At 41.4% G+C, this 27,594-nt stretch overlaps 1 protein-coding gene across 3 annotated transcripts; it reads left to right on the forward strand.

Moving 5' to 3' along the window:
• Window positions 1-4,247: 4,247 nt before the first annotated feature.
• Window positions 4,248-27,594, forward strand: RCOR3 (REST corepressor 3). Of its 3 annotated transcripts, XM_086460606.1 has the most exons (13): window positions 4,248-4,389; window positions 4,841-4,843; window positions 4,999-5,055; window positions 10,859-10,936; window positions 12,520-12,572; window positions 13,778-13,939; window positions 14,296-14,420; window positions 15,918-15,996; window positions 18,283-18,501; window positions 20,162-20,239; window positions 20,985-21,042; window positions 26,434-26,675; window positions 27,104-27,594. In XM_086460606.1, the coding sequence occupies exons 1-13, from the start codon at window positions 4,248-4,250 to the stop codon at window positions 27,446-27,448; spliced, it is 1,641 nt and encodes a 546-aa protein (XP_086316732.1). In that variant the 3' UTR covers window positions 27,449-27,594. The 3 variants fall into 3 exon arrangements, with proteins under 3 accessions (XP_086316732.1, XP_086316730.1, XP_086316731.1); XM_086460604.1 differs by lacking the exon at window positions 4,841-4,843 and having other exon boundaries at window positions 15,918-16,014; XM_086460605.1 differs by lacking the exon at window positions 4,841-4,843.

Raw genomic sequence — 27,594 nt, forward strand, 5'->3', positions numbered from 1 at the left:
GCACGGAACAGACCAACAACCATCGATGTGAAAGAATGATTAAATCTCACCCTGTCCACTCCAAGCCTCCCACCTACCACCCAGCAGGCTGAGCTGTGTTTAATATAAAAGAAACACAGTATTTGACAGGTGACATCTATATATTTTCCAGCAAAGGAGAGAACAGACTCCAAGCAGTGTAATTTATTTGAAGTTACCTTGATTCCAGGCATGCTTTTCTTAATGTGTTTATGAAGACAAAGAGCATACTTTTCTTTATGAAACATTCATACCAAAGGAAATTATAAATCTTCACATTAAAGCACAAGTTTCCAGGCTGGATATTGCCAAAAGGGTTCATGGTCATCCTATTTTCTCTGTGTCTCACACAATACATGTTAAACATTCATAATTATTCTCAAGAAGCATCACAAATTAATTTGACCTGTTTCTAAAAAGACACATATTTTTAAACGGTATAACGTTACATTCCCAAGCCGGTGAACTGTCAACATGCTCTTTCCGAAAAAACTGAAAGCATAAAGCTGTCATCATAAGATAAAAAGGCCAAGCATGTGATCTGCAGTACTTTTCATGAGCTAGAGATGTCATAGGTGAGATGGACATAATGTACAAGACAGATATTGAGGTGCTGGAGTGTGCCCAAAGTGCAACGAAGCTGGTGAAGGGTCTGTGCAGAACAGCTCTTATGAGGAGCAGCTGCAGGACTGGGGTTGTTTAGGCTGGAGAAAAGGAGGCTGAGGGGAGACCTTATCACTCTCTACAGCTACCTGAGAGGAGGTTGTAGAGAGGTGGGTATTGGTCTCTTCTCCCAAGTAACAAGTGACAGGATGAGAGTAAATGGCCTCAAGTTGCGCCAGGGGAGGTTTAGATTGGACATTGGGAAAAATTTCTTCACTGAAAGGGTTGTCAAGCACTGGAACAGGCTGCCCAGGGAAGTGGTGGAGTCACCATCCCCGGAGGTGTTCAAAAAATGTGTAGATGTGGTGCCTAGGGACATGGTTTAGTGGTAGACTTGGCAGTGTCAAGTTAATGGCTGGACTTGATGATCTTCAGAGTCTTTTCCAATCTAAATGATTCTATAGTAATATAGGCATGCAAAACCATCTAGTGTTTCAAGAAAGTATTTTGTCCTGAATAAGCAGGCTTTGCTTTCCCATAGCTCACCACTCAATACTATCATTATCCCTCACTGCAAAGTAATAATGATGAATTGCAGGAGTCCACAGTCTGAGCCTGATTTTAAACAACGAATTCCAAGAACCTGCTCTAACAAAGATGGTTGCAAGGGGCCTCAAACCTGCGTGGAGCAACTTCAGAAGCCATGGGGGTTTGAGGCTCAGCTAATTCATGGATAGAAAAAGCTGTTTCCCTTTGAGCTGCTATTTCTAGTAAAGGCTTTTAGCAACTCTGTTAAAAGGCAGAAGCAACTGCTTCACCTTCCTTGTTTGCAACCTCTCCATTCCTTAATTCCCTTTCTCCCTGTTGCAATCTGCTTTGCACTTCAGCAATCTCTCCCCTCCTGCCCAAACACAAGCTTTCCCACTGAAACTATGACTCTGGGAAGCAAGCTTTAAGAAGAAATCATAACCTCCAACAATGAAAAACTAGCAGGCTCAGAAAAAGAATCTTTAGATTGGCCGGAGCCATACCTTCAAATGTATTGGTTTCATTGCTGTCCTCTATGGCTTAAAAAAAATATAAGAATAAATATATATGGTAATACTAGTCTAAGCTAATCCTTATATGTAGTTTCTACAACAAATGCAGGACCAACCTCACAACCAACAGCCTGCTTTAGCACACCACATCTAATCCAGAAGCACCCAGATACTGAATGTCACAGAGGAACTATGGAGAAGGAGGGGAAAAAACAAAATAAATTAAAAAAAAAAAAAAAAAAAAAAAAAAAAAGAAGAAAAAGGAAGACATCCGTACAAGAGAAGGCATATTCCAAGGCAAGCCAACTTTACGATTGCATGGGGAAAGAACTCACTACAGGCATTTGCTAATATTTAAGTGCTTGACCTAGTGAACCTATGCTCTTTTAATGTAACCTCTGAAATACAGTTTTAACAGTAGCCATGTGAATAACAGAAACAAAAGGGGCAAGCTCTTAACACAACTCTCCTCCCAACCACACTGACATGGAAACTTTCTTCCTCTCAGGTGGTTACCTTAAGGACACTTGTAACAACTTAGCATTCCTGAAAGCTGTAATAGCTTATTAAAATTTTCAGTAGCTTTATCGGTTAAGAGAAGCACTGACAGGCATATGCAGTCATAATGCTGCACACATGCCCAAACCTCACATCCTTAGAAAATAAAGCTAAAAAGCCTCAAATAGTTTTAGGAGAACTAAAATAACAAAGCCCAACTTCCTGCAAGTTTTCTTATTGATTTTGCATTTAAAAAGCGCAAACATCGGTTGAAGATTTTCCTGCGGTTCTGGTATTTTCCCTTAGGTGAGTTCTTTTGTGCACATCAAAATGTGAAGATTGCATTGCAACTTTTTTTCCTCAATTGTTGAGGCACTTGCAGGTAGTCAAACACCTTTGCTTCTAACTTCTCCTTACCAGTCCTTCTTTCTAACTCTTGGAGAGAGAGAACAGCAAGCAGACAGGAGTCAAAGCTTGTTTTCTCCTATTTTTGATGGTCAGCTGCCAAAAGCTGTCACAAAAACTGTTCTTCAAAGACCACAATATTCCCAGAGCAGGAAGAATCTTGACAGTATTATTCTAGGAAGCACATGTAAATCAAAGGTTTTTCAAAAGCATATTGGGCTGATTTCAAGACAAGTAACAAACAACAGCACCCTACAAACATGGCAAGCTACATCATGTTGCAATCCTACTGTAAAGCACTAGAGACACTTAGCAGTCACAAGCAGGGACACAAGCAGTCATCTTCCCTTAATCGCACTGTAAGAAAGCCGCTGTACCGTTCTAGCTAGCACTCTTCAATCGATCAACCAACCAACCGAGGCAGACAGCTGCCAGGGCAAAGTTTGGGAAAAACGGCTGGGATGTGACAAAGCACAATGGATTGTGCCAGACAGTCTCAGTCGGAACGTGAGGCTTGACTACAGCGTACAGCAATGGTAACTTCAAGTTTATACTTTTTTCCTGCACCAGGAAATCAGACTGTCAAGTTATCACTGCATCATTAAAATACCTTTAACGCATATTTAAACCATAGCCACAACAACACTAAGTGTATCTGCATAGAAACAAGCCAGACTAACACGTCTCCAGATCAAGTAACAAGACCGTCACCATATTGCAACTCAGCCTCTATCTGGAGCCAGCCTCGGCCTTCTTTCTCTCTTAAACCCTGGATATTTTGGTACAAACTGGATGGTGACACCTGTGCACTTGGTAACACACTGGAACTACGTTAAATAAATAAATAATTTTGCGCGTTTAGAAAGAAAAATCAGCACCGTTTCCCACGCGCTCGCCAGCACCTGGAACTCCCTGCAGTGCTGCCCGTCTCTGATGCCGGCTGGCCCCTGCCCTTAGTCCCCTCAGCCTGACTTGACCCTGCTCGGAACCGTTCCCAAAAGCCGCGGCTGGGAAGGCCGCCCGCCCGAGGAGGCTGAAACCGCGCCGGCCTCCAGCCGCAGCCGCCATCGCCCGCCGCAGCCAGGGCCCCGCCCCCCAAGGTGACCGCCCTCCGGCCCCGCCGGCGGCCGCTCCGCTCGGGCCCTGCTCCGCCGCCCCGGCCTCACCCGGGCGCTGACCCGCAGCCGGGCCCCCTCCTCTGCCACACGGCCGCGCCGCGGCAGCCCGGCGCCTCCCGCCGCACACCGCCAGCCGCGCCGCCGCGCCGCCACACCACCACTAGCACCACCCTGCCCCGGCGGGGTCCTGCTCCGCTGGGAGAAATACTCCCCTCTCCCCTTCGCCCCCGCCCGCCGGGGGAGCCCCACAGCGCAGCGACGACTCCCCGATATCGACGCGAGAGGAATCCCTCCGCCGCGCCGCCGGGGCTCTGCCGACATCCCCGCCCCCTCGGCTAGATCCGGCCGGGCCGGCGCGGAGGGATTCCCGTGGGCTGCGCAGCGCCGGGGGAGGGGGTGCGCGGAGAGGCGGGGGGCGGTGTGAGGGGGGAGGAGGTGCCGGCGCCGCGGCGGCCCGAGGGGGGGGCGGGGAGGGGGCAACATGGCGGCTCTGTATTAACTTCCCCCCCTCAGCAGCCCGCGCTGCCGCCGCTCTCCCCCGCTCCCCCCCCCGCCAAGCCCTGACATGCCGGGCATGATGGAGAAGGGAGCGGAGCTCTTAGGGGGCAAGAGCCGGGCAGCCCCCAACGGCACCAAGAGCAGCAGCCCCTCCAACGGGCACTACTCGGAGCCGGAGAGCGGCGGCGGTGACAGTGGCGACGAGCACGGTGCGAGCCTGGGGCCGGCCCCGGGCCACCCCGCCAGCGGGGGGAGGGGGGTGGCGGAGGCGGCAGGAGGGGCGGCGAGCTGAACCGAACCGAGCCGCCTCCCCCTTCCCCGCGCCGGTGCCGGGGCGGCGCGGCCGCTGCCGTTACGCCGCCGCGCGTCTGTACTGCGGCGGGCCGGGCCGCGGCCACGGGGGGGGGTGGCGGGGGGGGGGGGGGGGGGGGGGTGCGCGGGAGCGCGCGGCGCGGCCCCGCGGCTGCCGGGCGGCCCTGCGGCGCTTAACGATGGGGAGTGTCTCCCGGGAGCCGCCGCCGCCGTCCCCATTGTTCCGCTGAAATAAACTCCCCCTTCCCCCCTCCGGCCCCCTCCCCGGCGGTCGTCGGGGCTTAATCCGCGGCGGCAGCGGGCGGGGTGGCAGGGCGGAGGGGGGGGGGGGGGGGGGGGGGCGGGAAGGAGGTGGCTTATTCCGCACGGCCGCGGCGAGACGGCGGGGGCTCCCGGGCGGCGCGTCCGCCAGCCCGCCCGCCGCACGGCGGTAGCCTGGGACGGCACCCGCCCGCCCGCCCGGGGACACCCAAGCCGTTAATTTCTCTCCCCGCTTTGCGTTGCAGATGTAGGAATGAGGGTCGGAGCGGAATACCAGGCGCGCATTCCTGACTTCGAGCCCGGTAAATCGCTTTTTCGGCTGTAACCTGACATCTTGCCGCCGTTCCCGAGGCGGGAGGGATGGGTTCGGTGCTGGGGTGGGCTCGGCTTGGCGCTTTCCCGCCGGCGGCGGCCGCGGGGTTGTATTTATTTGGCTGTGGAGCCTTTGTGTTGGCGATCCGGTGTCGGCGGCGGGGGGCTGGCGGGGGCAGCGGCTGCTCTCCGTGCGCCCGTGGGGGGGGGGGGGGGGGGTCGCGGTGGGAGATTTTCGCTTCGTTATCAGTCGTATTGTGTGGATCCGGCGGGAGGCAGAAGAAGGTCGGATGTTCCCCCACCACCACCATAACGCATATAATATATTAACAAGGTGATTTAAAAAAATACGTGCCGAGGGCTGATGGATGTTGCCGGGCGAGGGTGGGAAGTGATGCGCCCTGCCGGAAGCGGAGCGGACCTGGCTGCGCGCTGGAGGCGCTGGGTGGAAGATGCGCTCGGTGGGAAACTCCTGGCCCTGGCCGTGCGCGCCCTAGTAGCCTCGCTAGCCCCTCTGCTGCAGGCTGAGCTGCTCTCCTCCGCCTTCCACACCGCACCAGCCCCGCCCCGAGGAGCGCTGGGGACGCTCGCCTAGCCTGGTACTCGGTTTTAGGAAGTTAATAGCTAGAATTAATTAGAATCTCTCGCCTTACTACACCGAGCAGTGAGGCCGTAGGAGCGTTTATCAGTTTTGCTGTGGTGGTCAGATGAAGCCTATCTACTTTCCTGTTCTCCAAACAGGCTCCATTGGTGTCAGATGATTTCCTACCGGAAGAGGATTGGGCCAGAGCTTCTCACATAGTGCCTCCCAAAGCTGGAGCGAGCCCCTCTTGATGGGCGCAAGTCCCCACAGGCCAAAGAAAAGGCCAGGGGAAAGAAAGGGGGAGGGTGGGATTAAATGGATGCATGATCTTGGCATAAGGGAATGCCCTTCCCCTAGAAAGGAGCGCATAGTCTAGGTCTCTTTGTTAATAAGACTAACCGTTTACACCCTTTATTTTTACACTGCCTACATAAAAATAAACATAAATAAAAATGATCGTTTCTAACGTGCAGCCTGGGCTTGTTTTTCCTACAGGCCACTTAAATTAGAAAAACACATAGTGTTTGTTTTTCTTTTGATTAAAAGAACTCTTCACCCTTTGTAGGACAACTGAGGTTCTGTGGTTCCAGTTTGATAAACTGTATGTGTAATAGTATCATTGCATTTGTAACTACAGAACTAGTTTTATGCTCTCCCATAATCAGACTTTTTAAAGCTCCTAAGTGTTCCCGGGGGGGGTGGAATTCAACTGATGCTCCTTTCCCCAATAACAGGGATTAATATATACCCCTCTATCAATTTCCCTAATGATGGAAGTCTTTCTTTAATAAGTCTTGTGTGAGAGGCATAATGTATAGTATTGTTCTTAGTGTGTGTATTTCAATTGTTAGGGCAAGAAGACAGTAACTGTTTTTGGACCACCCAAGTCTTACAAAATTTTAAAAAAAGGTCCATAAAGTGTAAAAGTACAATACACACCATGTTAGCAGATCACACCATGTTAGCAGATGAGTTATCTGAGGAGATCTCAGCAAGATTTCATGCTTTCATCTGTTTGTTTTTTTTTCTGGTGAGTCTTGAGGCATCATTTAGAGATTGAAGTAGTGCTGGACAAAAAGCTGTGCTCTTATCATAGCTACACTTAGGTTACTTTTTTTTTTGTAGCGAATGATGTAACGGATACTCCATCATACTTCTAGGTTGGCATATATGGACACAGGCACTATCTCTAACTAACTTTAATGCTTTTCTTCTTAGAATTATTTTAATGCCTTTTTTTGAGGGTTTACGAGGTATGTTAGAATGTGTGTTTGTTTACAGTACTTTGAGGGCTGTTGTTTTTTGCCCCCTTAAAAACAAATAGGTGTGAGAAGGGAATCAATGATGGTTGAAACTAGGTAGGAATCTTAAGATACAAATTCAGCCCTCTGGTACACACACAGAATACTAAAATGAGTAGAATAAATACCAATCCTTTGGCCTCACTTAGCCTATGTTGAAAAATATTCGTAAGCAATGCCCCACGACAATACATTGAGGAACAAAATATTCATGATTAAAGTTGTGATGGTAGTAAACACTTTTTTTAACTTGAGTTCATGTATAAAATAAGAAATCTTGCAAAGAAAAAGTGAGTCAAGTGTTTGTCAGTGTCTCTTGGAAGAAGTGGATTGTGGTTGGGAGCAACAATGAGGAGGAGTTAGTCTAAACATACTCTTTCTTACCCCTTCCCCCACCAGCCCCTTTTTACAAGCAAGCCTGCAGATAGAGCTGTAAGGGAAATAGCATTTTTAATTGTCACTAGATACTACTGCAGCAACATAAACTTTCTCACTGCAGAAAATGTTTTTAATAAAATAAAATCCTCAATCTCATTAGCTAATTTGCTGAGTTAATAAACCATCTCCTGCACTCCAGATTTTTGCCGCCTCCTGCTGGTTTTCCTATACTTTATATTCTTGAAGTGAAGTTGTTTCTGCTTCTACTTCCTGACCCACCAATAGATGTATCAGGACGGCACAAAGCTGCGTCCTTCTGTTGTGGTCTGTTCGCATTCTCTTGGAAAGTGTAGTGGAGAACGCCATCTCTGGAGATGCACCATACTGTTGTGTCATCCACCCGCGAGATAACTGCTAGAGGAGTTTTATTCTACTCGAGATTTGGACTTCCCAAGGGCTTTAGTATTAATTTTGGTTACTTAATGCTGAAATACTTATTTCCCATTTGCCCTCCTGGGGGAGGTGGGGCTGTCAAGAAGAATGCTTTATACCTTTTAAGGTCACTCACGGAATCCATTTCTGTGCATATCCTTACAGCTTTCCTCTAGTTGCCCTATATGAAAACAGGCTTTCCTAAATTGAAATTGTTAAATGTTGTGATGACTTATATAAAATTTTCCATTTATTCCACGCCATCTGTCCTCACATTCCCTGATTTTTTTTTTGTTTGTTTATTATTTATTTTTAAGATTTCCAGTCCTTTATTTTAGAAATTTAGTTCTCCCTGTTTTGTGTTCCTGTTCCTACTCTCAAAGCTTAGTCTTAAGCAGATGATGCTACTTTGTATGCTGGAAACCAATATACTTCTAAATTGCCATGCCGCCCCACAATGCCCTTATTAAGTCTTGTATGCTTCCAGATTTTCAGTTTATTCTCAGTACTTGCAGTTCTGTACAGAACAGTACCATCCACGTATGCCTAACTTCTAATGCTAAACTGAAATTTAGGAAGTGTCAGCTTGCTGCTGTGCTTTCTCTGTTCTGGAACCAGTGGGAGAGTGCCTGCCGGTCATCTTCAGGTAGCCCTGTTTTCTAAGTGGTATCGGCAGAGGAGTGCAGCTTGGGCAGGGGGAGACTTGTTAGATTTGAGATGTAGCTCATGGTCTTTCTCTTCATTACTGGTTTACAACTCCGCTCTGCTAACACGCTTTGGTTAACACATTCACTGGTGTTTCCAGCCACTGTCTGTAATAAGAAGGGGTCTTGGAGACAATGTTGCCCTTGAGATACAACACGGCCTTGTGGCAGGGAATGCTGCTCACTTGGATACTTGGGGCAGAAAGGACAAGAAGCAGGTCTCATAAAGGTAGATCGTGGTCCTGCATAGATGGAGGGATCCCTGTACTGTAGCTATGGACACCCTGTGTTGAGGAGAGGATTCCTTCCTTCGAGCTGCCTGTGTGCATCCCATCCTTCCTTTGTCATCCTCACTTTTCCTTTTGGCAGTGTGAAGATGCCACCTGAACAGAAACAGTTGTCTGATTCTTGCTGGAGAAACAGGGCTGCTTTGAAAAGGGGTGTTCTGGTGGGAGCTGCCTGTCAGTCACATGAGGGTGGCACCTCAGTAGGGGAATGTCACCACATCCATGATCTTCTGCAGGCACAAATTATAGGACTCTGAAAGGAAGTTTTTTCACTTTAATGGTTGAATATTCAATACCTGATAATATCCACTTATTTGCAGGTGTCTGTCTGGGGTTTGTCTGGGGTTTTTTTGGAAGGAAAAAATGAGAATGTACTCATGTTTAGACATTTCTTGCTCACAACTCGAAATTGTGATGCATTCTTTAGTGGTCCTGTTTTCCCCTCATCTCTTAGTTAAAGAGTGTAGTACAGGGTAGCGGTCATTTACTTGTGATAAGTACTGAGTGGACGAGAGAGATGTAATGCCTGTTACATGTTTGCATTACTCTTCATGAAATATTGCCTTCTTAATGACTAAAAATGGCATGCTTTTTTGTTCTAAAGTAGAATGTTATATTAAGGAATTTGTGCTTATGTACCAAAACCCTTTCAGAGTTTTGTACTGCTTATGCCTTGAAACTGGTGCTTTATGAATGTATGTACATTTCTTACTTGTTACAGAGTTTATGATGCATTTAGGTTATCTGTCTTACACATCTCATTTTGGAAGATGCATAAGTTCTTTTAGTTTTTCTAATTAACTGGTTTTCAAGTTCACAGTCATAATGGGTCTAAAGATTGCAAAAGACGATAGCAAATGCGAAACACTGCCAAACTAAAGAGGGAAGAGCAACAAAACATAGTACATAATTAGAAAGCACTAAATTGTTCTTTTTTCCAGAGCATTGATTTGCTTTGTTATGTTTCCTTCAACAAGATGTACAACCTAAATATGAAGTGTGGAAACTTAAAATGGTGTGAAAAGTTAATTATTTCACTGAAATAAAAACCAAAAAATCTGCCCTTCTCCAAGAAGGATGCAAGAGAAGTTCCTCTGAGGGTGATTCCTCAAGGAATTCATACTGATACAAGTTTGAGTGCTCCAATTGTTGAGAAATGCCTTAGCAGGATGAACTGTTGTAAACAAATAGATTGTAAGAGGCTTTATGTAGTAGCACACGTGTGAAATATTCATGAGAAGTAACTATTAGTTAATGCTTTTCCAGAATTGGGGAATTTTATTTTCTTTTACAGCGTGTTTTTAACAAGCAGAGACTCTGTGATTTAGTGCTTTGTACAAAGTTGCACCAGTACTGCAAAAATCGCTCTGTCCTTCTGATAAGTCAGGTAACTTGGACTGCTTCCCTTGCTGTGTTGAGGTGGAGGTAAAGCGCAAACAAACAAAAAGCCCAAAAAAACCCCAACACACTCCCCATCAAAACAACCAAAGAAAAAAAGATGACTTTTACACCAAACTCCTTTCTACAGCTACACAATTTGGTTGTCTATGAATATCAAAATTACATGGCTATGAAAATCAAAACTAGAGAGAGAGAGAGGTGAACAGAATTGTTTCTGGCATAGTTGTTAGTATAGTTCGTTGTTGAAAGGATCAGGGATAGTGACTATATTCCACCCCTCCATCTCATACTTTTTTTGTTTTAAGGAAGCCTAACTTAATACAGTAGATCCTGGTACTCCTATGATAGTGATAAACGTTAGAGTACTAATAGGCAATTGTAACTTCTGGAGAATTGTTCCGACACAAGTACCTCTAAATTTTGCATCTAGCAATGCGCTTTAATGCTCCAATTGTGGTAACCAGGATCCTGTCTAATACTTCAGTTGTGACTAAACCTCGTAAGAGTAGTGTTCAAATTGAGCCATTCGATGTCTTAAGGAAATAACATGGAATTAGTGATTTGGTTCCCTACCACCCACCACCCCCCCTGCTCCCCTTAGTAACTGGGCTGGACTTTTAATATGGTTGACTTTTACTTACTGTCCTGTGAATAGTTGTTCTCTAGATCATATTTATAAATACTGAGACTTACTTGTTTTCTTACAGGTGCCACAAAATATACTGATAAAGATAATGGAGGGATGCTTGTATGGTCTCCATATCATAGTATTCCAGATGCCAAGTGTAAGTCATTCCTTGCTTAGGAATTTGGGTGTTTAAATATAACTGAATAATTGCTTCTGGTGTGCCTGTTTGCTCTTTATTTTACACACAGTGAAATTGCAAATTAGTAAATTAAACACAAGGCTTCTCTTTTATTTTCTTATTTAGAGAACTCCGGGGAAAGGAAAGATCACCTTCTTTTATTTTATAGTTAAGTCTTTGTTTCAAGTCACACTGCCTGTGTTGTATCATCAGTGTCTGTGAAACCTTTAGTTATTAATGAAAGGACAAAACATCTAAAGACAAGGAACTTGCTGCTCTAAATTTCCAGGAGAAGGTGTTACAGTGGATAAAATCAGAAAAGATGTGTTCAAGGGGAAATTATTATTGCTGTCTTATCAGGAAAAACTGAGCATTTTTTCCCTTCAAAAGTGACCTGAAATACAGGAGTCATCTGACTAAATGTGACCAATTATCTGTTTAATCTTGTTTAAACCTGCCTCTTATGCTGGACTTTCCCATATGTAATATAGAGGAGTAAACTTTGAGGATGCACTCATGAGAACCTGGTCCTCAGGACAGTTTCTACCTATTACCAGTACTTAGAGGTTTGTGTTCCTCTACGTTTGAGGGAATATACCTTCTGCTGCCAAACAGTTAGAAATAAAATGCTCTACAACTGTGATTATTAAACACTTTCTTTATTCCTTTAAAGTACAATTAACTTTTTGCTGCAACAGTTCATGGCAAGTAAATGGCTCTCTGGTCCATTTCAATAATCAAGATATAATTATTTCCTTTTCTCGATCGTGCTTACTTTCAGCCACATTTAGTTGCCACTTAATTGTGAACTGTAAAAAGTGAATGGGAAGAGGTTTTTTTCTTTAGAAATTAAAAAAATCCCCATTGAAGATCAAAACTAGCAGGACTTAATGGCAAAATGATGGAAAGTGTTCAACTCAAAGCTGGCTCTAGTATGGCAAAATATGATTTAAAAAATACATTATTGGTGAATTTGACAATCTGATTATTGAATTTTCATATTCTCTATTGAAAACTGACTTCATACCACGGTTAAAATTAATATTTGTCAGTGAAAATATATCAATACTGAAGATGTGCCTAATCAATGATCTAGGGTCTCTACATTATTTTTGAACATGTTTGGGATTACAAACAGTAGAAGTAGTTCAATTTAAAACTAACCCAGGTGTCTGAATATCCCCCTCCCTGTGTGTGTGTGTGTGTTCTTAGGAGTGGGTTCCAGAAAGACACAGCCTTTCAATAACCAGCTAGTCTCTGATTTAAATAAATAAATTTTGAGCCTCTGTGGCTTTATTGTAGTAAAAATGTGAAAGAAAGCATCTTTTTCACTGAGAATTAGCTTGTGAAAACGTTTGTAAAGTTAAATATTGGATTAAAGACAGTGGGTTTATTTATTATTAATAAAGCTATGAATATATTTAGTATTTTGGGGGACCTGGGCCTATGCAGTGTATTAAAGCATGGGAAGACAGTTTTCCCATGTCAGATGGCTAATTCTGTGTCACCTTATAGCAGAACTAAAAGTACTAAAGAATAATCCTGACATTGCTTTGTTGCAGTGGATGAATATATAGCAATAGCAAAGGAAAAACATGGATACAATGTGGAACAGGTAAGTGCTATGAAATGACAGTGCTCGTTTAAAGGATTCTTTTTATATAAAAGTATAACACAACTCTTTTTTTTCCCTTGGTTGCCATTAATTAACGCTGTTTCTCTTCAGGCACGGCAGCAAACACTGCAGTTAGATGGATCTGCATACAGTTGTGGTCTGGATTCTCTGCAAAAGATTGAGCTCTTTGTTTTCATGACATGCTCAGCTTGTAATGTGCACTTTTGAAAGGTTTGGTATGTTTCTTGGTACACTGGGCATGTCATGCAATTGTGTGTGTATATTTAGCTAAAGAATTTCTTAGGAAAGCAGGTTGCAAATTTAATGTTTATAATTCAAATTTTCAAAACAACTTCTGGTATGAAATATTTGTAGGCTGTTCATAGTGGAATAGAAATTATCATCACAAGAGGTGCTTGTCACTTGCCATTCTAACAAGAAAAGAGATTTGCTATGTCCAGGTTATTAGAAGATGGGAAATGAGGGGTTTGGAGAGCTGATGAACAACTGGTGATCATGTCTGCACTGTATGGTTGAAACTGAGTGGATTATATTTCCGAATTCCCATGCCAGACTTGGCATCAAGTCTGTCATTGATTCTCTGGCAGAAAGTCTAATCAGCATAAAATCCTTTGAGAATATCGAGAAATGAAATTATGTAAGAAAGTGTATTTAAATTTCCATTCCTTATTAGGTGCACATGACATCAAAGTGGCCATGCTGTTTTTTGTGGATTGGAGAGTTGTAGAAAGACCACTGTCACTTTGAACTTTCAGACTTGCATTTTGGATGATCCTCTGGCTGTTGAAAAGTATTTTTATTATTTTCTTTTTTTGAGTGGGCTGGTAATAAAGGCCTGAAGACCTCTGAGGAACTGTATAGGTGATACATGCTTGCAAAGGAAGAAAGCAGATCAGGTTTGCAGCCTAGTTTGTGCTACTTCAGAATTACTGCTGCCATGCCAACCTTAAATTGTCTAGCTTTCATCCCTTTTATAAAGTACAGATGTGCCCAGTCTCCATATTGTCTCCAAAGAGAATTTTGTAACCTATAGTACATAGCCAATGAAAGTGTAAATACAATTTGAGAAGGGGTTCTGATAGTCAATTTTTATGTTAAATAAATAAGTTGCCTTTTTTTATTTAACTTGTCTCAACGTTTTAGAAAGTTGACTAAATCCAAAAAGGGACTATTTCTTTTCAAAGGCTCTCGGCATGTTGTTCTGGCATAAACACAATATTGAGAAGTCCCTTGCGGATCTCCCTAACTTCACGCCTTTCCCTGATGAATGGACAGTTGAAGATAAAGTCCTGTTTGAACAAGCATTTAGCTTCCATGGAAAGAGCTTTCACAGGATCCAGCAGATGGTAAAGTACTATTTTCATGAGAAGCCTTAAACAGTTCGGATGCACTAAGAACAAAGGCTCCTGTCGGGCTAAAATTGCATGTTGATTTCTGTGTAAAAGCTTCAGGAACAACCTTGAATATAAGATTTAAGTTAATTTCATCATGTCTGTTGGACCTATAGGTTTGTAACTCCGATAAAAAACGCCTTTTCCCCCCTTACCCCTTTTTAAAAATGTTTAGAAAATACATCCCTTCTTTCTATCTTATCCATGCATTTGAAATACTTGGGTAAAGGTGGTTGTAAATAGAGCAGAATTATAATCTTGGGTGGAATTTTAATTTTTAAAAGTATTAATATGTTAATGAATTCTTCTAGCTTCCAGACAAGACTATTGCAAGCCTTGTAAAATATTACTATTCTTGGAAAAAAACTCGCTCTAGGACAAGTTTGATGGATCGGCAGGCTCGAAAACTAGCTAATAGAAATAATCAAGGTGACAGGTAAGTTATATATTCCTAAGTAGCTAGCCAGAGACTGAAATCTTTCTAGTTAGAGATGTCAGAGTAATTTCCAGCCGTTATGTTTCAGCGTGCACTGTGTTTTTAGGTTTGAGCATGTGTGGTGATGTCTCTGCTTTTTGCAAAGGCTTTGGTACCTGTGATTTAAGAACTATATTACTCCAGTTGGTGCGAGTTCTAATAACACACTTGAGTGCTTTAATGGATAACTGTAAAAACGAGGGTTTAAAAAAACCTGACGTCTGGGAATGTGTTTTAGAAATAATGCTTTATTTGAGATGTCTAACCCTTTATTATTGTGTGGGGAGGAGAGTGTTTTTGTGGGTGTGGGGGTTTTCTGGTTGTTTTTTGTTTGTTTGTTTGGTTTTTTTATGAACTAGAATGGAATTAAAACTGAAAGATCAACGACTGTAAAGAGCTGTAGCAAGTAGAATGCCCAAGTACTGTTTTCTAACAAAACTTTATATAAAAGTTTACTTACTTTAGGAGACTTAGAACCACTATCAAAGAGAGTTAGAGCTCAAGATAGTTTTAAATTGTCTTGGATAGAAGGGAATGATGTTTCTCCTAGTTACTGTGAAATTAAAATTATATTGCACTTAGTATACTTAAGTATTAACTTGCACTTTTAAAAAAGTGCTTTAATATGTTGAATGTATCAGTAACATAATCCATGTTTGTATGGGAAAGGGTAATTTTACATCTATGGAAAACTACCTAGCTAGAGCAAAAGGGTCTTTTCAATTATGTTATTGAAAAGAATTCCTGAAATCTAAAATTCATATCCTTACTTAGTGACCCTATAGCTGAAAAATTACAAAGTAAATCAATTTGCTTCTAATACAGCATTTTGGGGTGTTTTTGTAATAAGTAGAAATTTTTGTGTTTTCACATTCATTTATTCAGTAATTGTATTGTGTGAATGACTGGATTGGACTTGAACTAAACTGTTACCTTCTCAACTTTTTGTCTTTGATTTAACTGAGCAGATATCATTCCCCTCCCCCAAATTGCTAGATCTTGAGCACTTTGGTGAAAAAGCAGGCCAGTGTTTTTTCCATCTTATGTTGTCCCCTTTTGCTCCCCACAGACTTCATCCACCTGGTGCAGTGGTTTGAAAATTGATCTATTAAAACTAACGTGGCAAATGAAAGGTTATTTCTAGCCTTGGTATAGTTGACCGTGTAAGTGTTTGTGCTGGCACAAGTAGTTGAATTGAAGAAAGGTGACACCAAATTTTTTGGCAGCAGTACCAGCACTGCTTAAAGTAATTTTGAAACTACAGTTTAGAATTGCTTGTTTATCATAATAATTATTAGAATTTAATAAAGCATACTTTGTAACAGCTCTCTTTTGAAAACTACAAATAACTGAGATGCCGTATACTTAGAGCAGATTATTGTGTCTTATCCTGATACGTATTTATCTTTGGCATTAAAAAATAGATAAAATGACCAGCTTCTTATAATCTGTCCTCAGTGATGATGACGTAGAAGAAGCTCATCCAATGGATGGAAATGATAGCGATTATGATCCCAAAAAAGAAGCCAAAAAGGAGGTAACAGATAGCTTAATGGTGAATGTCAGTTTGTTTGTTTTCTGTGAATGTGTAACTGTGAAGGATATGACTTGTAAAGAGGTTTAGCTTGCAGCCTGCTGAAATCACAGGGAGTTTAGGTGATCATGATCTTGACAACTTCTGATTGAAACAAAATTTTATCTTATATTTTTGTTGTGCTGTGGACTTAAACACAGTTAAGTGTGTAAACGTTTGATTGTTTCCTTGAGTAACTTAATGCATTTGTGCTTTTCCTAAACTGGGACAGTTCGTGCTTCTTGAGAACGTGAGAGTAGAGGTAGTGCAAAACCTCAACATTCCAATGAAGTGGTATCTAGGATTTTTAATAAAACTTTACAGTCCTACCAAAAATGTTGAATAAGAGACTGATAGGTTTAGATTCCATTCTCAGCTTTGCGGTGACCTTCAATGTATCGCTTTAGCTACCTGCCTCAGGGAAAAAAAAAGGACAATTACAATTATCCTTTTCTGTAAAAGAGTTTGAGATTTTTATTTTTTTTAATGTGCCAGGATATTTTTTAGAACTCAGAATGGCACAAGGTCTAATAATGAACCTTTTTACTTTTCATTCTGCTGTTGCAGTAATATTCTTGCAGTCTGTTGATTTGAGTTGCTGCCTAAGCCACTTCTAAATAAGAGCTATTTTGTTCAATTTACTTTCCTTGGTTATTGTTTGAATCACTACATGCAGTCCAGAATGAAAGCAGTGTGTTCATGGGCGTCTAGGAACAGAACAAATAGGTTTGCAGTTTCTGATGAGCTATTTGGATCTACATAAGATAATTTTGTGATCTAATATTTCTAGTAGGATTTGTGTACTTTCACTTCCTAAGCAAAATATAAACTGAGTAGGCTACTTAAATGTGCAGAGCAATGGAAGCTTTCTTTTACCAGAGAAAACTAAAACAATCCAAACGCTCTAGCTTGGCAAGACAGAAGCTTGAGAGAATATTTTGACTTTAAATCCAGATTGAACAGATAGGAACTGCAATTTCGTACTGAAAGAGCAATGAAGAACAATGAAGAACCAAAAAACCCAAATAGTATAAATGGTCCAGAAGTAACCTTAACCTTGGGATTTTTAGATGTCAGAGATATAAGGCTTAATTCAGCTTTCCAAGGAAGAGCAAATATGTTAAGTGCTTTCAAGATGGCCTCTGTGAAGGCTGTAGACTGGATTAAGGTGTTCTATCAGCTGGGAAGAGGATGTGGCAGAAGGTCAAGCATAGTAGAGCAAAATACTGTTTGCTGATCTGTACTAACGCTACAGAATATAATAATAATGCTGCTGCAATTTATTCTCTCTTCACTGTGATCAGATGACCACCTCCTAATCTGCATGGGTGCCAGCAGGGAGGAGCACTAGGGAGCTGCTTGAAGTAGCAAAAAGCCTGAATTCCATCTCTGTTCTGGTACTAAGCATTGCTTTGAATTGGAAAATCCTTGCAAGGAGAGTAATTTTTGCTTCTCCACTCCTGGTCTGTAGGGGACCTACCCGGTTGCTCTATGGGAATCACGTACATGCAGACTAGTTGTGCAGCAATGTCCATTGAAGACAAAGCTGAAAATTTTAGGTGTCCAAACGTACCAAAACAGCAGTTACAAAGCCTTCATCTGGTCTTTGCTATCCCTTTCCACTTCAAAAAAGCAAGCAACAAAGGCTTAAGTTTGCTGAATTACATGGATTTTTAGAATGACTTCAAAAGTACATCCATCCTCTCAATAGCAAACAACGGTATTGCTTTCCATAGAGTGCTTGCAGCAGGGAAAAGTGTCGTCTTACATTCTTGCCTGTCCTGGTTGACTTTCTCTCATTCTTCTCCTCTGTTCTTCACCTGAACTCTTCGTATCTGACCAGAAATAACTGTGAATTCACTGATTACTTGGTTTAAACATGCAAAAAATATATGTATGTATGTGTATTCTTTACCTTCTGCATACATAAGAGGTTCTCGATTTTTGCCCTCTTACACAGTATCCAGACTGATTTCTATACCGTTTATTGCATTTGCAGCCATGTTTTAAAAAAAAGTTTTTGATAACTGACTTTGCTAAGGCTAAACAGGCTTACCCAGCAAATGACTGGTATGCTCCACCAGCTCATCTGCAAGACTTAATTTGGATACTACATGCAGAGAACCGTGTTAGCTTAGGTTTTCTATGTCATAAATATGACATTAGAATGCTATTTAATACTTTATTCTTTAATAAAGTTGTATACAAGATACTGTTATTCTTTAATGATTTATTTCTTGTAAATTAAAGGGCAATAATGAGCAGCCTGTTCAGACCAGCAAAATAGGTCTGGGTAGAAGAGAGTATCAGAGCTTGCAGCATCGCCACCATTCTCAGCGTTCCAAATGCCGTCCACCAAAAGGCATGTACCTGACCCAGGAAGATGTGATAGCTGTTTCCTGTAGTCCCAATGCAGCCAACACAATTCTTAGACAGCTGGATATGGAACTAATCTCGTTAAAGCGACAGGTACCATGGGTTATTGGTCTTGTTTTGTTTTCATCTCAGATTGTACTGATTGTAATGATTTTGAAGATTATCTGTGAAGATTCTGAAACTTCTGTAATGTGAGTCTTCCTAATTTTGTTCCACAGTTATCACCAGAAATGCTGGACATTAGCTGACTAGCTGTTCTTTGGTTTTGTTTTTTTTATGTTCATCTGCTGTTGTGGATAACATGAAACAAGATGACTTCCTTTAAAAAAAAAAAGGGGGGGGGGGGCGGGTGGAGTATGGCATGAAAACAGTGTTACAGATTTGGGGACAGGAGAAAACTAAAGTCACACCTCATTTCTTCATTTGACTTTTTTTTTTTTACTTTGTTAAAAGTACTTGTGTGACAAGTGAGAATAAGACCAATGAAGCAGAAGTTACATTTGTTATGCTTAAAATTGTAGCTGTTTTTCTGGATGTCCTTCCCCACATGTCATGAACATATGGGAAGGGGAAATCACAGGCCTAGTTATTTCTCTGTTTGAATTTATGAGTTTTCTACTTCTTAGTAAATTTAGAAAAGTCTTCACCTTTAAGAGGACAATTGCTTGCGTCCTTTGCATGGAGAAGTTAACTTCTAGCACTTAAAGTTGAAACACAGAATCTATTCAGCCTCTAAGGGTACAGCAGTATGTGCATGCTTACTTTCTAGGAATGATGGGGCTACAAAGTCAAAGCTTATCTCCTGGAATTTCTGCTTCCTTATAGACTGCTAAGAGCTGCCATGTTGCAAAATCATGGAGTGAATAAAGGGTTTCATGGAGTTTTTGCTCCCTTGTATTCTTTTACAGGAGAAATATTCTTCTTTCTGTCACAGCAGGACTCTGGGGCTAAATAGCATAGGTGGGTTTCACTCTTTAGCCTAAGTGTAGGTGAGTTACAGCCTTGAGGTTGTGTTTCTCTTTTTTTCTTGCAGTGATCTCAGAGATGCAGCCTTTGGAATCTCCCACTGAGTTGTCTGCTTTTGTGTCCATACTTAAGAACACTTGTAATAGCTGTACACCGTAGTATGCAAAACTATTTTCTTACCTATGTTACCTTATGTGCATTGCTGTTGGGTTTAAATGGTTAATAGATATGTGTTCGTACGGTTTGGAAGCTCTCCTTTTTATAGACTAGATAATTTATTTAAATATTTTAAATCAATTCAAGAATCACCCTTAAAGGAAATCACGATGATCTAAAGGTCAATAAAAAGCAGTCTGTCAGAAGGAACTAACTGGAAACATATCATAATTTTTTTTTAAAGTGCTTTTTGGAGAAGGAAGAAGTTAATGTACACAGTACATCTCACTTAAATTTCTGAGAACCAAGTTTTGTGTCGAGAATATTCTGCATTCTTCTTCAAGAACATATACATCATTATCAAAACTTGCTTGTGATGTCCTACTTTTAATATTCCTGCAGACAAACTGTTCTTTTGAAAGATTGGCTTAAATATCTTTCTCTCCGTAGTAAACTGTGCTGTATTTTTTAATTATTTTTTTTTAAAACAGTTAAAAGTAGTGAAGCCTTAAACCATAATATTTCTCTTTCTAACTTAGGAGGTACACTTGTGGCAATCCTAGTGAAGATATATGTGTAAAGTGACCAACTTTCTTTGTGGAGCTGATTAACTTTGTTGTTTTTGACCAAGGTTCAAAATGCTAAGCAAGTAAACAGTGCACTTAAACAGAAAATGGAAGGCGGGATTGAAGAATTCAAACCTCCTGAGGTAAATCAGAATAAATATTAGAACTTGTGGCCTTGCACTTACATTAGTGGGAAGCTACAGAAATGTGTTTTGCTGCAGCATAGTGTTTGCATTTCAGTAGCAGCTTAAACAGGATCCATTGAATTATATGCAGGGGTGAGTCTGGCTTCTTTACAAGAAGTTAGTGGTGGGCTTTTTTTGTGGCAACTGGCTGAATAAAGAAGCAGAAAAAACTGAAATGTCGTGTCTGTTCATGAAAATAGGGAGCTGAAATTGAGCCCTGATGGGATTTTTTTTTTTGCTGATTAAAAGTAGATAATGTAGATTGCTAGCAATTCTATGTTCTGTGTGAAAAAACAACTATATATACCTATGGGCATCCAAAGTGAATTATTTATGACCACTGAAGTTCTCTTTTTGCTTGTTTTAAAAGCTTGGATGTGAAACATAATGTGAATGCAAAACACTCCGGACACCAAATCCTAATAGTTTAGATAACTGTAACAGTGAATTCAAATTCTGTTTGCATAAAGATCATTAGCTTGTGCATAAGTTATGATATAGCTGATGCTAAGAACTGCAGTAAAACGGAAGAAAAACTCTCTTCATGAAAGCAATCTTAAACTGTACATTTATGGCTTATGACCAAGAGATTTTTACCTGTGTTACAAAATGTAGTGCAAGTAAAATGCATTCTGATGCTCAGATATTTTGCAGCCGTTGAAACATTTTAATGATCTTTGTGCCATTTTTCTAATTTTAATAGTCTAATCAGAAAATCAATGCCCGTTGGACCACAGAAGAGCAGCTTCTTGCAGTACAAGGTATGTTAATAGTAGTAGCGACCTGAAATCTGGTGCAAAGGATTTGAAGAGGTACTTAGGCTTATGTCTATTTCCTTCTAATGAAAAGATGAACTCTGTCTGGTCTTACAAGAAAGTCACTAGGAAAACAGCAAAACTAGTGAGAATATTTAGGGCATTCATTCAAGCAACATGACACTAGTCTGTCAGTTACCCATATTAAATCTCGAATAGAAACGCTGAGCTGGGTTTAACAACTGTAGTAGTACCAAAAAGTCCCTTCAATCACCTTCTAAATCACCTTACACGAATTTCTCTAAAGTGAAAGACCTAAGTAATAGTTGAAGTAATAAAATTTGAAGCAAACATTTATTAAGGCATCTCTTCATATTCTTAAGGTAGGAAAAAGCAGAAATGAAACTGCTTTACAGTTAATTTTCTCTGCTCCTGAGGGAATAAAAGAGCAGGTGTCTACCCAGTGGAGGCCTTTTAAGAGTCTCAATCTGGATATGGATACTTGACTAAGTGTCTTATTGGAGAAAACCCAACATTTTCTAGTAGGCTATTCATACAGTTGATTTGCAGTTATTTCATTTATATGAAGTAACACTGACTCTTATCTTGCTTTAACGTGCACTGCCTAGTCAAGGAACATGCAAGGGAAATATTTGGAGAGCCCAGTGCTCTCTTGAAGACACTATATATTGACTCACTTCTATGGATCATCTTTTTTAAGATGATAAATCAGCGGAGTTATACACATCTGCTTTATTTCTCTGTATTCTTCACCTTTAAAATGAAAGACTGGATTTTAGTATACTACCTTCAGGATATCAGAGTAAAGTTGTCAGCTGTGCCATACCTGGTAGTTAGTAGCCAGATGGCTGTACCTAAAGTTAGGTTTATTTTGGAGAGTGAATGGAAATGCTGAAGAGCATGGTATGTTTGAAGTCATGCCTCTCAACTTACATGACTCAGAGTGGGATTTGCATCTCCAAACTATTTTCTATCCTAAGTTCATCCTCTCAGTACTGCTAACAAGCTCACATTTTTTTTATTTTTGTCCCAAATGCAACTGAAGGAGATGCCTATCTTTAATACAATAGTCTAGTAAGTAGAATGCTTGCTGGAGAAGTGGGGAAAATCCAGGTTTGTTGTGCCTGCCTTAGCATGAAAGGATTCAAACCATCTTGTATTTTCATGGTTTAGTTATCAGAGCTGTCACTAAGCATCAGTTTGGGAAAGCGATAAAAATACATTTGGCTTTTGTTAAACTATGGCACTACGTGACCAACAAGCAAAATGGGCAAAAGAGAATGAGGGTTGGTGATGACTCCCTGGAGAGGAGTTCTAGTCTTCTGGTCTCTTCTCTGGGGATTATTTCGTGGTTTATGAAGGTAGTTAGCCTCAGTGCTTAAGGGTGGGGTGAGAAATCAGGCCTTCTGGAAGAAACCTGTTTTCATTGAATTTACGTGTGCTTCTTATATGTATTGTTTCCTTTTTAGTCCCCTTCCTTTGCAACTGTATAAAATGGAGATGGGAGAGAACCTTAACACCAGGAACAAAGTATTCTTATTATCCCTCCCTTATCTACTGCCTGGTAGTAGAGTCTCCCTCCTGGAATGAGAGTGCTGTAGGTATTAACCTCCTGTCCCCCAGTCTAAGGACCCTGATCTCTTGCTTCAAAATAATTGCTTGAGCTAGTAGACTTACGCATGCAGGAGCCACGCTGTCTTTTGCCCTGACTGTTTTTAGAAGAAAGTAGTCATGGTTGCTGTACTAAAAGCTACCATAATGCTTGTTAAGCTTGAACTTGGAAGTTGACTTGAGCATGGGGACGTTTAGTTTGTACATTTAAAATAGATTTATTTCATCAAATGTATTGATATATTTTGGCATGCGCTTTTAACAATTTTACAGAAATCATAAGCGTTAACCAGGTAGGTGGCACTTCTGTGATTTGTTCACTTGAATTCAGACATGAAATCCAACCATGGAAATCGCAAAAATAATCTGCAGTAATATAATTTTGGTACTGTTTTTCCTAAACTTGAAAAAACTCACGTCAATTGTGGGCTGATCTCAAGAGATTGGCAGTAACTAAAGAGGAGGTAGTGCAAAAAACGATCTTAAATAGAGCTGAGTGTGTAAATCTTAAAAGCAGTGTGGCTGCCTGCAATGGGCTCATGGCTCAGACTTATGATCTCTGAGCCAATCTTTTGCAGTATAATTTATCAGGTTACTGTTCAACTCTGTCTGAATAGTATGGCGGCCAGTTCATCACTTCAGTTGTTCTTAAGTTACAAACTTCATTTCTGTATAGGAATGTGTGAGCACCATCATCTTTTCAAACTAAGATCTCAGCCGTATGAAAATTACAATTGGAAAAAAATGTTTTAAGACTTGTTCAAAACAACAAAATTTGAATGGGAAAGTGATGCGTGACTTTCATAGCATTGCAGTGGAAAACACTTGGGACGACTGGGATCTAACTCTACAGAAGGTAGTTGCCAGGAGCACTGTGTAATCCCATCACGGTGAAACTGCAGCCTTCATAACCCAGAGGTTGCCTTTAACTATTTCTGCCTCGTCGTGGTGGTGTATTATATTGCTGTGGACGCAGCCTAGCATTTTGGGTGTCTCCCAGTGTTTGCTGTGCTGCGCAACATTAAGCAGCGTAGACAGCATCAAACTTGGATTTACGCGTTTCTCTGAGTTAGACGTTCAAGAAGAAACGTTGTAATAGCGAGCACTCACGTGTTCAAGTGTGCCTTTGCTACTGGGTGAAGTTCTGAAGAGCTTGAAGGATTCCCATGGTCAGGGCTGCTTTCCAATGAGCCAGGAGAAAGACATACATGTGAAGTAAGGCTATGTGGTAATCTCTTTTGAGCTTCACTTTCAGCAATCTAATGAAATTATTCTTATTGAATAACAGATTAAACACTTTAGAAATAACTTGGGTGGGTTTTAGCACAGAATTTGTATAAGGATGTGTAAGTAATGTGCACCAATTTGAAAGGGATGGTGTGTTGGCGTCAACTCGTATAGATATGCCAGCATCTTATGCGTAAAACTTTCATAAACAGGTATTGAACTTCCCCTGTTTTTGATACAGCTCTAAAGGATTTTGCTACATCATTGTGTAGCAGTCATTGTGATGCTAGAGCAGTACTAAATAACACACTGAAAAGAATCCAAAATGACTAGTGTTGTGTGTAGCTAAACTAAGGAAATTTTATTTTCTTTATATATTTCTTAGAGTTGGGCTCTCTGTGAAGGCAAGATACCCTATTTTCAAGCTGTTTGCTTGGAAATAGACTTTAAAACCTTATTTTTGACAACTTTAGGCTCAGTCATTTTGCAGATTATGGGGAAGGGAGAAGTATAGACAGCAGCATAGTAACAGAAAAGGCTGAAATCACTAAAAGTCTGAGTTAGGTTTCAAACAAAAATGTGCTTTGTTCTGCTGGGCACTTTGTTCCCTTGATTAATTGTACAGGATGTTAGATATGTTGCAGTGGATGTTTAATGATCATTATAAATTAGTAAGGGTGGCAACTGTAGGGCAATCAAAGAATCTTAAAAGACTGGAGGGAGTGCTCTGTCGGAACACACAGCTTTTAAGGAGTGTAGCTGATACCTTGTACAACTGATAAAGCACAGAGCCAAATCCCTGTCTTTGCTTTGCCTAGACACATGCCCTCCCACGTGGCTCTGCTAGGTCTCTTTGTTTTCTTTCCAAGGTTCTTGCGGTCAGGATGGTTGGATTCTTTTGTATGCCTCAGAGAAGATCTTAAATAATGTAGCTGAGCTCTTGACAGTTGAAACATCAGCTTCAGCTACAGAAATTGTTACTATCCTAGAGCTGAACTTTTCTCTTAAATTGCAGTGAGTGTACATTACCACATCAGAAGTGCCTTTTAACGAAGAAAGTAGAAAAGAGCAGAACAAGCTGAAGGTCATACTCTTCACAGTTAAGTTGGAAAGGAGCGTAGCTTTCAGATTTGAAACAACTCTCACTTTCTGAATCCTTGGCTTTACTTTCTGAAGTGAGGCATGAAATCAGGCATAAATTTCTTTTCCTGTAATGAGAGAGAGTGCCTGTCCTCTAAGCACTGTAATATGTTCTGAATGAGTTTAGTTATCAGGAGCTTCACAGAAGAAGTCAAACTGTAATTCACTCATGCATAGCTAAGAGCAAAAAATGAGTCTTCTGTTTACTTTGTCTAGAATAAAACTCTGGTTTATTTCTTTTAGTCTCCAAACTTTTGGACACTTGTGATGAAAAATATACTTTGTGCAGCTGAAAGCTGTGTTCTAGAAGGCTGGAGAGTTTGAGGATTTTTTTCTTAAGCAGGAGAGAGGAGGAACTAGATATACACCCTAAATACGACTGAAAGAAAATCAATAAACTTTACGTTGTAATTCCAATTTTAGGTTAAAAAACATAAAATGTTGTGCTTAAGTTGGGGGTTCTTTTGTGTTGTATGCAAATACAGTTTTAGGCCTTAAAAAGCAGATTTGGGGATATTCTTGTGAAGCGCTTGTGAACAAAAGTAACCTATGATGTCAGTATGAAAATGAATTAAAAGAATGATGCAAAGATCTTCTGTCATGCTGCTTCTTGCTGTAGGATTTGATCCTGGAGGCTTGTACTGGGCTGTCTTATAGACACAAATAGCTTGTATTTACTTACATTCCCCAAGATGGTTGTCCCAAAACCCCAGATTCTTCCACCCAGCTCAAATGGAGAATTAAAGCTTTAAAAAGACTTTGTCAGGTGAATGCTTGCCAGTTGCTCTTTGAGGCCTCGGTAGAGCATGTTACAAGTGCAGGAATGAGCAGTACATCGTGGCTTGTGGAACTGTGGCCCCCTGCTCTGCCCTGTGCTTGGTCCAGTAGTGACCGCCTTCTGCCACTCCAGCTGCACGGGTTGTGGGCAAAGGACGCAGCAGGCATGGAGGGAACCTACAGAGGCTGTCAATGTTTGTCACTTGAAATTTCCGCTGTTATGCCTTGTTTACAGCTATACACACATGCTCGGTCCCCCTCCCTCTCCCATCTTGAACTTGTCTTGGGCTCTGCCCTTACTGCAAGCACACTGAAGGATTTACTTTATTTGTCAGAGGCCAGATCTTTGTGGTTTTAGGTTGGGAGGCTTGGTGAGTAAGCCAGGATCTTCAAGAGGAGGGGGTAATGACCTTTTAATAAAGTTCTTGATTTGTATATTGATAGCTGTGCAATTAAAAATTATTTTGTTTTAATGGAAATTGAGGCCTTCTCCTAATTGAGAAGTCCTCCTAATTAGTGAGTCCTTGGTTTGCAGGTCCCATAGGTTCTCTCTATGAATACATCACACGTAGCTGTGTCTGACTGATTCTTCACAGCTATGTTATTTACTTTGCCTTCCAGGTGTCCGAAAATATGGTAAAGATTTTCAAGCTATTGCAGATGTAATTGGCAACAAGACTGTTGGCCAAGTGAAGAACTTCTTTGTAAACTACAGGCGTCGGTTTAACTTAGAGGAGGTATTGCAGGAATGGGAAGCGGAACAAGGAACCCTGGCTTCTAATGGTGATGCTTCTGCTTTAGGGGAGGACACAAAAAATACTTCTAATGTGCCATCAGGAAAGAGCACTGATGAAGAAGATGAGGTGTGTTTTGTGTACCAGAAATAAGTAAGCATGGGTTGAGGAACAGCATTTTATTTAGTGATATAATGTAAGGTTAACTGGTGTGGAGTGGCAAACCGCATTCTAAAGAATGATGACGAGCTTGCATAGAACTTCAGCCAATGTCGTTAACCAGCGGGAGCAGGACTGCACCTTTCATAGTGACAATCACGTTACTGTTTTATTGTTAAAATACAGTTCTTGTTCTAGAAGAAGACTCTTGCTTCGTAAATATTTTTAGTTCTGCTGTCTATAATGTTTTGGTTGGTGATTTCTTTTCAGTAACTTCTCAGTTTTTTGGTTTTGTTTTTTAAATGCTGTTTCCTGTGTAGTGGACAGTGGCAGCCCAACTGCATCGCGTTCTGGCTGGGATGGCTGTTCACGCGGTCTTGTCTTTGTCCTTTGTGCAGGCACAAAGCACTCCGGCCACTCAGTGTTTAGGCCCTTCACCTCCAGCACAGGCATCTGCTCCAGCACCTACCGCTCCCATGGCAACTTTAAATCAGCCGCCCCCGTTACTTCGTCCAGCGCTTCCTGCTGCTCCCGCTCTCCATCGTCAGCCTCCACCGCTCCAACAGCAGGCGCGATTTATTCAGCCAAGGCCGACTCTAAATCAGCCTCCCCCGCCGCTCATCCGCCCAGCTAATTCCATGCCTCCTCGCCTAAACCCAAGGCCAGTGCTAACCACGGTTAGCGGCCAGCAGCCACCCTCGCTTATTGGAATTCAGACAGAATCTCAGTCCACTCTGCACTGAAGAAATAAAGCAGAATTATGCTAACTCCTACATTTGAAAAATTGTATCAATGTACTTTTTTTTTTCCAAATAATGAAGGGGAGAAAAGAGCAAGCCTTCGCAGGTATCAGACCGGTTTTACAGAGGAGCAAGCTAATAACCGAACC

The sequence above is a fragment of the Leptosomus discolor genome, chromosome 2 (assembly GCF_034619465.1).
Source record: "Leptosomus discolor isolate bLepDis1 chromosome 2, bLepDis1.hap2, whole genome shotgun sequence".
Lineage (NCBI taxonomy): Eukaryota > Metazoa > Chordata > Aves > Leptosomiformes > Leptosomidae > Leptosomus > Leptosomus discolor.

Bases quoted from the DNA above. Each gene is read 5' to 3' on its own strand.
- RCOR3 (XM_086460604.1), top strand. From the start codon at position 4,248: ATGCCGGGCATGATGGAGAAGGGAGCGGAGCTCTTAGGGGGCAAGAGC. The intron at 5,056-10,858 runs GTAAATCGCTTT...GTTTTCTTACAG, and splicing joins CATTCCTGACTTCGAGCCCG to GTGCCACAAAATATACTGAT. The intron at 18,502-20,161 runs GTACCATGGGTT...TTTTTGACCAAG, and splicing joins TAATCTCGTTAAAGCGACAG to GTTCAAAATGCTAAGCAAGT.